Below are 14,901 nucleotides of genomic sequence, written 5' to 3'. Positions count from 1 at the left end.
GTCGTTTGACAGGACGGTACAAAAAACAATTCAAAAAGAATATTTAATTTGTTTTTTAAAAATCGAATTTCACAGCAAAACCACCCAATTTTACTTTTAGATTTGGTGCACATATAATGATATAAATTTATGAATACTTAAATAGTTTGCAAATTACAAACTCTAGTGTAACCAAGACTATGAATGTATGTAATTTTTAGATGACATGAAAATATTTCCCAAACACTAAGTCATAAAACTTGTGATGTATTATACTCTTCTGGTGCTTAATATAAAACCCATTTAAATAATTTGATTAGATTAAGGAAGTTAGGTAAGTTAGTTAATTATAAGAAAAGTGACACATTTTTCCTAAAACACCATAAACATCTTTTATAATACCTCATCTCCCTCTTCTACTTGATTATATTTGAAGGAGTATTCATAAGGGTAATTAAGAGAAAATTGATAAATATGAAAAATGAGTCTTATATTTAAGACCAAACTAACTTAAGAATTGGGTCCTATATTAAGGACCGGAGGAGTATTTTATTAACAAGATCCATTATGGTGTCTTTCCTGGCTTTTTATTTGTAATGAAAAAGATTCCAAGCACCAACAATTAACGAGGCACGACTTGAATTGGGTGTGAATGTTGCCAAAATCCAGCTAGACTAGGCCTGTGTCACCTGATATTTTGATTGGAGTGCCTTAAACCTTACTCTTCTGGTCCTATTTATAAGGTAGAGACAAAAGATAAATTTTAGTCTTATTTATAAAATATTGAGAGAAATTTTTTATATAGATATAAAATTTTATTCTTCATTTGTTATTGTGCTGATTTTATTTAAATGAGATATAATATATATTAAATAGGAATAAATTTAGAAAATTGTTGAATTTTAAATGGGAGTTAATGAAGTTTAAAGTTTTCCTTGGTCTGTATAAAATATACTAAAAATTACTTATAAATAGAATCAGAAGAGTAAATTAGAGTATTAGACTTTGCATCAATGTTTGGGCTGGAGGGATTGCCATTCACACTGATAAATCCCCAACCTCTCTATCTGCCGAGGCAAGTTTCTTTATGCACAAACACACACAACATGTACATCTCGAATGATTTTTTTTTTTCAACTTAAATATGTAATTACACTAGATACAAACATGATTAATGAGCTGCAATTGTACAAATAATTTAAAAAAGGATGCATCACAGGATTACAAAATTTCATGCACATCGTTCGCTATAAATAAAACTATATGGTTAAAAAAGGCCACCCATGCCACAAATATACAATATTTATATATCAAAGAAAAAACGGGAATAAAGGTAAAGCACTTCCACTCTGAGCCTGGACCCTGAATCTTCTGGGGCAGAAAGGCATCACCACTGAAAAGAATCAGGGATGCTTGCTAAGCTGCATGCCTATGCCTTGCAAGCATCTGGGTGTGAACAGATAAAAGGGGAGCCATATGGAGTGCGCAGTATCATACATGAACTTGTAATCTTATACTTCATAGAGATTTCTCATTCACAAGAGGGGAGAAATTGTGCACGTCCGACTCAAGGTGGAAACCACGGTAGTAAGATATAAATCAGCACCCCTTGAAGATTTAAGAATCACTCCAACCATCCTTTTCGTCATCTTCATCACTCCCGGCCAGAGCCTGTACAATGACCATCATGTGAATAGACAATAAGAGACGGACAAGAGAACTGTATTCAAAGTAGCTAATTAAACAGAGGGACAGAATGAGAGACCTGGCGAATTGCATTTGCTTTTTCCAAGATGGCGGCGACCTTTAAGTTTGTTCTTGGCCCCTGATAGTGATAGCGGTTTCGTCTTGTTGCAGCGGGCCTCAAGTTGAAAGACTGAGAGAACCATAAGTTTCTTTACCCCGTAAGCACAAGATTACTTTCAACAGAAATAAACACACAACAACTTATAAAGAACAGAGAAAGATTACAAGCTCTAACCTTTGTTCTTATCTGCTCTAGAAATGAATCTCTTTCTTCTATCTTTGGTACTTTCGGAGGCCCACGTTCAGCAACTTTCCTCAGCTGCAGAGTTTCCAAGGCGAAGTCTTATGCAATGAGTAAGACTTCATGAAGAGTACATTCTAATCGTCTGTGGTAAATATACAACTACACTTACCTTGCTTTTGTCAAGAGCAGCAACTGCATCAATCACGGGACTCCGTGGACGAGGAAGCTTGTCGTTTGGCTTCCCATTTAGTCTTTCCCTCTCAAAATCTGATGCTAGAGCGGACTTATCCAATGTCGAAGCCATTTCATTCCTGAACGCAGCAGGTTGTGATCGGGGTGCATATTCTCCATGCCTGGTGGTGACCTGGGTGAATTAGAATCGTCTCCTTGCTTCCCTTCCGAAGGCGGCAGATTGTGATCAGGCAGCACATTTTCCGCGACTGGGGGTGACATTGGTGAATCAGAAGGATCTCCTTGCTTCCCTTCCGAAGGCAGCAGGTTGTGAATAGGCTGCACATTTTCCATGCCTGGTGGTGACATTGGTGAATTAGAAGGATCTCCTTGCTTCCCTTCCAGATTATCTGCAGACCGCTGAAGTGTTTTAACTTTTAAACTAGGTTGACTTGGTGGTTGAGACAGTTCCTCTGGAGAGATGGAATCTTGTTCAGAAATGGCACGCTCAACAGGTGGAATTGGTGAGCTTGTGTTTGAATTTTGTACCATTTCTCCCTCTGAGGCACCAATGTAACCTTCGGCAGGCTTGCCGGCAGGTACCACAGGCACAGATGATGTTAGGAATGGGTTGTGGGTCTGGCTTCTCTCCAAAACCAGGTAATTATATTTGCCGTTTACTTCATTAAGCATGATTGGTAGTTGCATAGAAATTGCGACAGGATGCCCACCCACCAAAAATCCTGAGGTATTCTGGAGCTTTTCACCTTCCACAGCCATGACAGATATAACAGGATTCTGAAACTGCAAAGCTTCTCTCTCGGAAATTGGTAAACTATATCGAGCCTGCTCTCCAGTTTTAATCGACTGTATTGGTTGGAATGAGACTTCTCTATTTGAAGCGAGGGAAAAAGGTTGAACCTTACCTGTTCTCCATTGCATAGGTGGGAGCGGGGGCATGGGTGGCATCTCCCCAAAATTGATTTTAGGTGCCTCGGATAAGGAGGCCTGAAGAGGAGAAAGAGGCTCGTTCATGACATGTTTTGTGGAGTTAACCTCCTGGCTTACTGATATTGAAAATGATTCAAATGACGAAGATTGACCTAGATGGATTTCAGAAACAGATGTAGAGGAAGCACTAGAGTTTCTTTCCTTTTCCAAGTGTTCTGATATTTGCACCTGTTCAGGTTGATGTTTGTTTGAGGAAGAAATTTCTGCACAGCTAGGTAGAAATCCTGCATCCCCTTGACCATCTTGTAATTGCGAAGACTTCTTCAAACGATTTCCAGACTCCAGCTGGTTAAAAAAAGAAGATGCCAAACCATCTTGGCCATTCCGTAAACGTTTACTCCGCAAAAGGGGTATGGATTTTGGTTCCTGAGAATCTAGCTTTGAAAACTTGAGAATCTTATCCTTGACGGAACTGTGTTCAGTTTGCTCCTTAGGAAGCGAACCTTTAATACTTTCACATATTTCTGAATTATCACAGGGCACCGATCTGTTTAGGCTCAGTTCTACGTTGGCACAAGCAGCATTTAGTTGATGCACACCCCCCTGTTTCTCCAGTTTTCTCAAGGATTCTCTATCGACTGCCTCGCTAATTTCCCTCTGTTTCTCTTGAGGGTCAGCAAAAGAGAAATGAGATTCCTCAAAACTTGTAGAACTCGTCATTGACGTAGATACCATATTCGAATCTGAAGATGGTTCCTGTTCATTCTCCCTATTTTCTGCATTCGAGTCAACAGCAATCTTGATCTGTTCTACCTGATTAGATTCCATTTTTGTCTCATGGGAACATGTGCCAGGTATTGGTTCTTGTAAATTTGAAAGATTTCTTGATGCAGAAGAGATCATACTGGAAGCGGGATAAGAAGCAATATTCGCATCATTTTCAGCAGCATCAACAGATACTGATTGATCTTCTGGCTGAAGTTCTGTATAAGCCACATCATCTGTGACATGATAATCCTGCCCACCATGGACCCCAGAAGATGAACCTTTATGAAGATTGTCATCTTCATCTGCATCCACTCTACAAGTGGATCCACTCAATTCATCACTATGCTCCATTTCTGGTAGCTCCCCAAAATATGATTGCTGATCATAACATTCAGCTTCAACTCCCACTGAGTCTGATTCATCTTGTGAGTTGAGATGTGTTGACTCAGTACAGTCTGCAGGTTTTAAAGGTTGGACATCCAGCATGAGGGTAGTACTTAAAGAATGCATGTCTAATTCCGTGGATGAGCAAATTGAATGTTCATCTGTACCAATCTCCCGACAAACCAAAATGTCAGAACAGTTTTGGCTCGGAGATTCTGCTTGCAATCCTTTGATCTTGGAACATCCACTGCGCTCATTGTCAGAAACTAATTTTAAATCATTTGAAATATTTAATATAGCATTACCATTGACAGTTCGGTCACCATCAGCAGACTCGTTCAAAAGACCTTTTTCAGAAGATACTGTAGCGTCAGGAATGGCATCTATAGATTCAGCGTGGTGCCTTGTGCCCTCATCTGCTAATCTTAACTGATGCTCAATGAGGCCAGTCGGTGTTTCCTTCGATTGATCCCTGTTAGATATTTTCATCATTGAAGCGGATGCAAGATCTGAATATAGCGACTTACGTCCTGAATTTATCAGATATGAACCAGACGACTCATCTCCCGTACCAGAAACCACTTTTTCCTGATCACGTGTACCACCATGCAAGAGAAACTTACCCCGATCTGTTTTTTGTGCCTCAAAAATTTGAGTAAGCTGGTTTGATGATGTATCTTCAATCTCAGACCTATTATACTTGTTAGATTTAAGTGACACTGGTTCTGATGTTATATTTTCACCCACAGTGCTTAAAGAATCAGAGCAAGAGAAACAAGGAATGTCTTTGTCAAAAGAACTATTCATATCTGATGCGGAAGATTTTCCGATATATTGAAAATCTGAAAACTGAGCTTGCCGTTTGCTATATTCTTCATTTCTATCCCTTTTGAGTGAACTTTGATCATCTGATGTGAAGGAGATTCCTGATTGAGAATCGGACAATTGAGCTTGTCGCTCAGCATGTACTTCATTTATATCTCGGTTGAATGAACTAATTTCATCAGACACTAGGGAGTCTGAAAATGATTGAGAATGCAAAAACCGATCCCGCTGCTGACGTTCTCTATCATCAGAATCTTTTAGGTTCTGAATACGCAGGAACCTGTTCTTATCTCTGTACTTATAACCTGTATCCAATTCTGACTCCACGGTAGCTAACGCATTCAAGTGATGGTCAACCTCCCCACTCAAATCACCGTCAGAATGGTAACCATATAAGAAATTTTCTCCTTCCTTTTGATCATCAATTTCCAATTTCGTTTCATGAGGTACCTCACTATAGTTGTAAGATCTTTCATCTGAGACACGAGACGAGCCTTGTTCATGCTTCTTCACAAGATTGCCATCTGTCTGCCTGCGCTTTTCTGAGGATGGCTTTAGTACTGCTTCCTCTTCATTAGTCCATGAACATGTCCTTTCATTTTCCAAGGACATTTTTACAGGTCCAACAGTACTGATTTCAAGTATTTTAATCCCTTCTTCACTAGTATCATCCGACACCAATCTCACATGAGGTGGAGAGAATGAGGTTTCACGAACCACTTCATCTTGCAACGGAGATTCCAGAAATTTTTCCATGTAGCTTTTCCCAGTTTTTGTTTCAGTTGCAGAGCCATTTAATTGTCTATTCTTCAATTTCACTTGACGTCCAGGATCAGCACAAGCACTCTCAATGCGCTCCTCAAGAAGCAACTGATGCAGCCTGCAAGTATGGAAATTGAATTGTCACCAATCAACCATTTCGTCAGCTTTATGCACTTAGCGAACTGGAAGGATAAAGTAATTAATGCACCAAAATAAAGTTATTGGAACTTACTTAGTATGTGTTGATGCAACTTCAGGGGTTTCACCATTCCTCATTCGTGTGCCTTTCTTCTGGAGGGAAAAGAAATAAACATTTTCTTCAAATCTTTAGATGTTCAATCTTCAGTTGCATAACATTTTTTTATATACTAATTAGCAGGTATACAGAAATCCTAGCAAGATCCAAAAAAGCAATGACAAAAAATTGTCTGCCTGTCTTTCTGTGAACAATATAATTCACACAATTCCACTTTAATTAAGGTTTTGCAGCAAGATTCCCAATGGTACTACCACAGTATGAAGGCAACAGGATAACTTTTATTGAGAAATAATAGGCTGCACCATCTAAAATAGATTTTCCACAAGAATCGTGTCAGCAAATGATGTAATTGACACTTTGGTACCTTGATTCTATGATTTTTCTTTTCCCTGAACACTTCAACTGTTGCTAGTCCAGAGGAAGCTGGCTCCGATTTAAAGAATGACGGATCAGTATAACGCTTCAAACATGCCCCAGCCCCAGCAACGTCAAACCTTTTAGAAGCCAAAACAAGAAAATGAAAAGGTTTAAAATGTATAGAAGATAATCACTTTTTGTTTATCGTTTAAATTTATTTGTGTACGATTAATCATGTTGTCGTACTTGTCCAGGAGAAACAACTGGGGAGGGCCACGACATTCTTCATATGAATCCATTACAAATCGAGGCATGTCTCCTCGAGTAATAAGATTTTGCTCAGACCGAAGATTTGGATGCCAACCGATCCCTGCAATGCCGTTAGCAAATGCATATAACTCTGTCAAAGGGCCAATAATAGCAAGTGTTTCAACTTGTGAAAATTCTGCATTTAACAAGACCATTTAGCCCTTTTTTTGGGATGAAGTGTAGAGTTTCATTCCCTAACTAACTACAGGCGGATGCCGCTGAAAGGTTGACGAAAGGAACAAATATCATTAAGACGATAAATCGAAACCATAAACACAACTATGCAGTGAGGAAATCTAACCTCCCTTAGAGAAAAATGATAAGTGATGAGGTTGGGATAGGAAAGCCTTCTCAAGTGAAGGAACTTCAGCCTCAAGCTGTTGGGCACGAGCCATAAGACCTTGACCTCTTGCAGCAGTGACCATTACTTCTTCATGCAGGTCACGAAAGATCTCAGCAGCAAATCTAACCAGAATAATGCTGTTAGACGTATGCAAATGTTATATTGAAAAAGCACATGTAGATGTGGTGGTGAAAAAAACCACAGCCTACTAGGCCAAGAGTGGGAGGAAATAACACCAGATAATCCAGAACATATGAACTCTTACAAATAGAACTAACACTTCAGTGATTAGTAGCAAGACGCTGAAAGTCAGGATTATCACAATGCTTGCCAGATGGATACATTTTCGTGACCAAAGGTATTTGATGAAACCGACTCACAGAAATAAGCCTAAAAAAATTAGTTCAGCTGGTTGCTGAGATGATTGTGGATAGAGTATGTCGGGATGGAGCCAAAGCGATCCCTCTCCAACCGGCCCGAAGGAAAATTACTATTTTTGTAATGCACTAAGGCTAATTCTCGTAAAATGTTCTATTAAATGGACATTTCTTCCCTTCTGCGTCGAATTCATTTTCTAGTTATGTTTTTCAGATATCAGATAGGTAAGGTACTAAGTAATGACAAATGATGTCATGAAATGAAATGTTTCTAATTAAATATGATATCTTCAGATGCACTAACGACATAGTCATCGAACTTAATATCTGATTCGATCAGTCTCTGGACTTATTATTGCCCTTTGTTAGGATCCAATAGTAAAAGAGAATTAAGGGAGATGAGACAGAGAGAGATGTTTAAAGGGGGGAAAGAAAGGTGAACCAGAATCAAAGAATAACCAGACGAAATCATTTGTCAGGATTCAGATATAAAACCTGACAAACAGCCCAGTTTGTCAGCTTAACATATCTTACATCCAATTCGGAACAGGATCCATCTTTTTCGGCAAAATAACGACCAAAATAGTAAAATGCTAAAAATCCAAGAACAGTTAATATAGCACAAACACAAAAATCTAGCCAAACAAAAGCTAACTCAACTAAGATTATGCAGACACTCTCAGCTAAACGATCATTCAACCAAGTATAATAACCAAAAGTGCTAAAATCAACTTTCAGCACTGGAGCAGCAGCACGACGGCTATCAAAATCAGGAATGAAGAACAGTTCAAAGAAAGAAAAGAGTTAAGATATGGAGAAGGAACTGACTGAGAAAGGTCGCCGAGCTGGCGCAACAGGCCGACGAGTCCGGCCAAGGCGACAGCTTCTAAGACAGTTTCAGGATCATCCTTATCGGCAACTCTGTACAGCTCAGGATCCGCCAAACTGAGCTCGCTCTTCAGCTGGTACCTGGCTATCGGCATTTGTCACAATTCAGCAATGACAAGCTTCAATTTCCTCCCTCATATGCTCCTTCTCTCCGATCACTCTGTTCTCCGTTGCGCAATGCAGGATGGGGGGTGGGGGGAAGAGCGTTGCTTTTTCAGGTGGGAGGAAATAAAAGAAAATCCAGTGAATTTTCAGTACGGTGAATATTTATTTATTTTAGATTTAATTATATATAATATAATTTTTTTGGTTTGGGATAGGAGAAAAAAATGTACCACTACAACTTCTATGATTTTGTCAGCGAGAATGTGAGAGTTTGGAAAGAATGATTGAAGAGGGATGATTGTTGTTGACGGGCGGGTTTCATGGCGCTTTTAATGCGGAGAGAGAGTTAGTATTAGATATTGTTCATAAAATAAAATAATGCTCCGCCACGTCGTTGGTTGGGTTAAACTTTCTCATGAATTAAAAATTTTAAAAAGTTAGTTAAATTATTAAATATGTTTTAAATCCATAAAAATAACCTATCTTACTATTTTTATTAAAGAATGTGATTAGAAGATTTTTTTTTTCTTTTTTTTCTGCGTTTAAAATTTTCTCCTCCTTTTTTTAGAAGAGTTTTTACATTCAAACCACTTTTTGATTAAAATTTTTTTAATATATGTAATCAGTATAAAATAAATTAGAGCCTTATATTTAATATCAAAATAATATATACTATATGTATCAGCAAAAAGAATAATATACACTATAAATTTTGTGTTATACATAGATATTTTTTTATTAAAGGCAATTCTATTCAAAGAACTGTGAAAACTAAATATAAGCAATTCTCTTGAATATTATGTCATGAGTAACTAGCCTCTTTCATTATATTCAACTTTTTTTTATCTATATACTACTTTCAGCTGTTAATATAAGAACTAGTTTGACGTCCAATATGATTCTAAATATAAGATCTCAATTCACTTTGTCTTTCATATTTATATATATTTTTCTAAAATAGTCATTGTAGTAGTTACACATATTAAATGTTCTATCTAATAGTAATTTTAACTAATACACACTATTAATAAAAATATTCTAGAAAATATAAGATCTATTTATGACAAATAATTAACTTAATAAAAATTAACTGAGAACGGAAGTTAGTACTCTAGTTAGCTCAACGGTTTAACTACTGCAACAGAGCAGAGAAAACGCAATGCGGTATTAGTTAACGAGCAGGCAGCCCACCCAGCGCAACTCGACTAGTCTTTGTCGTGTTTCTTTTTTCCTTTTGGAGTGAAAGTCTTTGTCGTGTTTTGTTGTTTAAGCAAGCGCTCAACAAACCCATCCCTGTTTCCCCCATTTTACTAAACGTACGTTTGTTTGGTGCAAGACACTGATATCTTTGTCTGATTATAAAAATTTAAGTAAATTAAATTACAATTTTTTTATTTGAATAATAAAGTAAATTTTAGATTTAATATAATTGAATCGAGAGTGCATGTACAAGATCGACGAAGGAGTTTTGTTAGTGTTGGGTGGAAATTCGCTTTAATCATAACAAAATGAATATGCATATGCATGCATGCGTATTTTAATATCCCAGCAAAATGCGCCTATAAAATTATTATGATGAAGATAAGCCTGACGGTACCTTTAAGAAAAATGATGGATGTCTAATTTAAGTATTCTTACCGGTCCTTACTATAAAATTAGTTAACTAATTTGAGTAGATTAAAAAATATAATTAAGTTAATTATTTAATAATTAAATAAATATTATTTTTATATCATCTATTAATCATAATTTTATTAATAATATTAAATACATAATTATATGAAACTATTATAAATATAGTATTTAAAATATAATAACATTATATTTATAAAAAATCAATATAATAATTAATAATTTATTATAAAAAATAATAATATTCAATAATCAATAATATAAAATAAATATAGTTAATTTATATATTAAAAAGTTAGTTCAATGAATAATACATTTTCTTCTTTTTTAATATCCTCCTACTGGTCTCTTAATATTTATATTTGTGTTAAGGAGTATGAGTAAGTTGTTTTTTATTTGTAAGACATGTGCGTTTTTAAAAATTTTTAAATATCTTTCTTAATCTCCTTCTTTCTCTTCTTTATATGGTTAAAAGAGTATCCATAGGGATAATTTAGATAAAATTGATAATATAAGAAATGGGTCTTATATTTAAGACCAAAACAAATTTAATAATTGAGTCCTATATTAAGGATCGGAAGGGTACATATTTAGATAATAATGCTTTGTTTAGTAATTGGAAAAAAACTGGAGGAAAAACTAAAAGGAGTCAAAATGGAGAATAATAATGAAAAAGTAGAAAGAAAATGTTTTCTATATTAGAACAAGGATTTTGTTTGTGTGTGTGTTCTTTTTAATTGGTTTAAAGGAGGTGTATAAGAATATGTGTCGGATAAATATATATATAAATATATATATATTATATATATATATACTTACTGGGAGAGAAACATGGGAGGATATCTCTCATCCTGCCGTTGACCATAATTTGAGGGAGGGAGACATGGATGAAGAAGGATATCTCTCATCCTGCCGTTGACCATAATTTGAGGGAGGGAGACATGGATGAAGAAGACAGCAATGGTCCTACCATGTTGATCCTTTGCATTAGGTGTGATATATAGGGTCATGGCCCCCACTTCTCCTATATTACGTGGATTTCAGATTCAAATTTTTAATTATTACTATCTCTAATTTTTAGTATAAAACCTAATTAATTAATTTAAAAAGATTAAAAAATTACTAAATTACTATCTCCAGTTCTAATTATAAAATCCGTTTGTAGTCCATAAACAAAATCTTATAATTAGGATTAGAGATGATACTTAATTATAGCATAAGTTATATAACCTCTCTAAAATACTTGTGTCAATAATTGGATTATATATTAATCTATAAGTGAGACAAATTAATTTTAAAAAAAAAATAAATATTAACAGTTTTAAGTAATCTAGTAACTTTTTTAATTTATTCAAATCAATAAAATGAATGTTATATTAAGAATCAGATTTTTTTTTTTTGGGTTCCACCAAAGGGGAAAAATTATGGTGGCCTTTTATTTATATGAATGAATAAAAGTAATTGATTGTTACGAGTAAAAGCCCCAAGGAAGGAGGAAGAAGCTGCCAATGTACGAGAGATGTGAAAAATGTCAATAGTCTTTATGGTCTAATAATATGGAGATTATATATTCGATCTCGCTTATAATTGAAAAAATAGTAAAAAAAACTGCTGAAATAAAAAAATTACATACAAGGATCGGTTTGTAAAAATTATTATCAAAACTCATATCATTATTGTCAAAATCTATGCTAATATTGTCAGAGGTGTTTATTTATAATTTTTTTATTTTGACAGTTTATTTTTTACCATATTTCCTTTATAATTTTACCTTCTTATTTTTTTATAAAAGGGTAAAAAAAAAGGGTGGGAGGATAACATGACGGAATTCAGCGTTATGGTGGACCCCGCAACGGCACTCCCTCCCTTTTCAGGTACGATAGTCGATAGACAATGACTCACATGGCAACTTTTTGTTGGTCCCCTCCGTTGCCAATGGCAATCACAGTTCACAGTGTGGTAGGCCAACAACAAAATGGAATCACAATGACGCTTCAATATTTCTCTCATCAAACCCACCCAAATCTCCCGTCTACTGAAAACCTCACATTGTTTTAGTTGTTCTCTTTTTTTTTTTTGGTAAAACTGTTTTAGTTGTTCTCTACTCATAATACTAAATACACCCTTAAGCAGACGTCATTAAAAACCCCGATTTTAAATATTGTCTCTACCTTTAATGTAAAAATTAGTCATTAATTTAAGTAAATAAAAAATTAATTAAGTTAGTTATTTGTAATAAATAGGTGTTGTCATTCATATGAATGACCTTGCTAATCATTTATATTAGCTATTCATTTTATTGAACATTTAACATATGCAACTACTATAAAGATTATCTTAGAAAAAAATAAATAAATATGATAAACAAAATATATTAAAGATCTTATATTTAAAACTAAATTAAAAGTCAAAACAGTTCTTACATTAAAGACCGGAGGTAGTAAAAAAAAAAAGGTTATGCTACCTTCTATCTTTAACATAATAATTAGTTGAAGATTCAGCTTAGTTCTAAATAGTAAATATAAGATCACAATCTATTATATTTTTAATATTTATTTATTTTGTTTCAAAATAATCTTTATGGTAATTGCACACGTTAATGAGTTACTGTCAAAAGCTAATTCAAATATACATAATTGATAAAGATATTTTAAAAAAGACAATATTTATTCATTACAAATAACTAATTTAACTAATTCTTTTCGCATGTTAGTTATCTAACTTTGATATTAAGAAGCGGAGTAAGATAAGTGGGTTAAATTTTGAACATCGTTATTAAGGATTTTGCTCCCTAATTTGTGTTATGGCCAAAATTTCTTGCCTCTGTTGTTTTCCCCGATAGCAGTGTCATTACTTCGACGGGCGGCATTTGGTGACTTCTCGAAAACAGTTTAAGAGGTTGGAAGTGAAATAGTGTGAACTTAACTAGGCTATGAAATTTACAGTGTGTGTTTGGTGTGAGAGATTTGGAGGGAAGGAGAGGGAAGGAGAGGAGAGGGATTTTAATTATTTTTTTTTGTTTGACAACGCACAAAATTTTAGGAGGGGAGGAAAAAAAAATTTTAGGAGGGGAGTCACCTCCTCAACCTCCCTTTCAAAATTGGAAGGATTTAGAGGGAAAGGGTAATATTTTGTCATGTTGTGACTATTATGCTCACATTTTGCCATGTGATGACTATTATGCCTATATCTTAAATAAAATAAAGGCAAAATATCCATGTCAAAATATTTTTTACTCCCTTCTCCTCATGAATCAAACAAGGTAATATTAAAACTTCTCCCCTCTCCTCTTTTTTTTTATAAATCCAAACAAAATAATATTAAAATCCTTCCACTCTTTTCTCTTCTCCTTCCCTCCATTAAAATCCATCCCCTCCCATTCCTCTCATTGAGCCAAACAGACCCTTAAAGTTTTAAACTATGTTTATATAAAAATTAAATGCTACCTCTAGTCCTTAATGTAAGACTTCATTTAATTTTTATTTTGGTCCTAAATACAAGACTTCAATCTACTTTGCCTCTCATATTTATATATTTTGTCCCAAGATAACCCTTGTAATAATTATAGTTCTAACTAGTATACTTAACTAGCAAGGACATTTTAGGAAAGACAACACCTATTTATTACAAATAACTAATTTAACTTCTTTCCTTAATCTACTCAAATTAGTCAGCTAGCTCTTATATTTAGGAGCGAAAGCAGTATCTAATTTCAACTCGATTCTTCATGCACGCCACCCCGAGGAATGATCCATGGATGCATGTATTAAAGTATTTTGGCATCATTTAGTAGGAAGCATTAAAAATAAAAGATAAAAATTAAGATTGAGATTGAGAAAATCTATTAAAAAAATATTTAGCATAAGAAATTGTTTGTTATATAGAATTAGCGAAACCATGTATGTGAGATTGGGGAATATCATGAGAGGAAGTGGTATTTCCCAATCCCACCTCTATAGGTTTCTCTAATCCCATGTACAAGCAATTACTCATGTTAAATATTATTTTAATGATTTTTCTCAATTGTAATTTCAATCTCTATCTTTTATTTTTAATGCTTCGTATTAAACTGAACCTTTGGGTATAGCGGAGAGAGAGAAGAGGGATTAGGTTGGTTCTGTCTTCTTTTTTTTTTTAATGAAAAGATAATTGATCAAAACCCATGCAAAATTATACAGATAAATTCTGATTAAAAAATAAAAAAGGAAGATGAAAATAAACAACAATATAAACAGTAGAACGAAAAAGAGAAGAACTTGAAATCGCGTAACTCGCACCAGAGGTTGGTTCTTCGATGGATGATTATGCCGGATTAGTTGGGCGGAGGTGGGTCCCACGTCAAATGAAGAACCTTTTTTCCACCTCAACTGGTAATGAACCAGCAGCCTTCCGCTCCCCTTTTGCTGTTCACGCTTCCCTCTTTCCAATTATTGCCTCTTCCTTATAGTGCTTCTTTGATCATGGCCGGACATTCCAAAAAAACATTTTTTTTAATTTTATTTACAAGTTATTTTTAATATATTTTGCGCAAATTAATAAAAATCTTAAATTTTATTAACTCTTATTTAAAATTCAACAACTTTTCGATTTTATTCATATTTAATATGCAATATACATTATGAAAATAAAGTCAACACAATAATAAATAAAGGATAACATTGTACATTTATGTAAAAAAAATTTCTCTTTACCTTATAAATAATACTATTTTTTTTTCTTTCTCTACTCTATGAATAGGACGAGAGGAGTATTTATGTAGTTAGTAATAAATTATTATTAAAAAGTTAATTTTAAATAATCT

At 34.5% G+C, this 14,901-nt stretch overlaps 1 protein-coding gene across 1 annotated transcript; it reads right to left on the bottom strand.

Moving 5' to 3' along the window:
* Nucleotides 1–1,059: 1,059 nt before the first annotated feature.
* Nucleotides 1,060–8,536, bottom strand: LOC114728550 (protein SCAR2). The gene is made up of 10 exons (XM_028915460.1): nucleotides 8,304–8,536; nucleotides 7,057–7,220; nucleotides 6,693–6,816; nucleotides 6,454–6,583; nucleotides 6,063–6,121; nucleotides 2,334–5,948; nucleotides 2,139–2,280; nucleotides 1,961–2,044; nucleotides 1,745–1,855; nucleotides 1,060–1,650 (listed from the first exon to the last, which is right to left on the bottom strand). Exons 1-10 carry the CDS (start codon nucleotides 8,456–8,458, stop codon nucleotides 1,597–1,599), a joined length of 4,638 nt encoding a protein of 1,545 aa, XP_028771293.1. The 5' UTR covers nucleotides 8,459–8,536; the 3' UTR covers nucleotides 1,060–1,596.
* Nucleotides 8,537–14,901: the final 6,365 nt, after the last annotated feature.

The sequence above is a fragment of the Neltuma alba genome, unplaced genomic scaffold (assembly GCF_004799145.2).
Source record: "Neltuma alba isolate B1F8T4 unplaced genomic scaffold, ASM479914v2 tig00012548_pilon, whole genome shotgun sequence".
NCBI lineage: Eukaryota > Viridiplantae > Streptophyta > Magnoliopsida > Fabales > Fabaceae > Neltuma > Neltuma alba.
This window is presented reverse-complemented; position numbering and strand designations above follow the sequence as displayed.

Coding starts and splice junctions, on each gene's coding strand:
- LOC114728550 (XM_028915460.1), bottom strand. CDS start 8,458: ATGCCGATAGCCAGGTACCAGCTGAAGAGCGAGCTCAGTTTGGCGGAT. Junction 7,221..8,303: donor CAGCTCGGCGACCTTTCTCA/GTCAGTTCCTTC, acceptor TATTCTGGTTAG/ATTTGCTGCTGAGATCTTTC. Junction 1,651..1,744: donor AAGCAAATGCAATTCGCCAG/GTCTCTCATTCT, acceptor GTCATTGTACAG/GCTCTGGCCGGGAGTGATGA.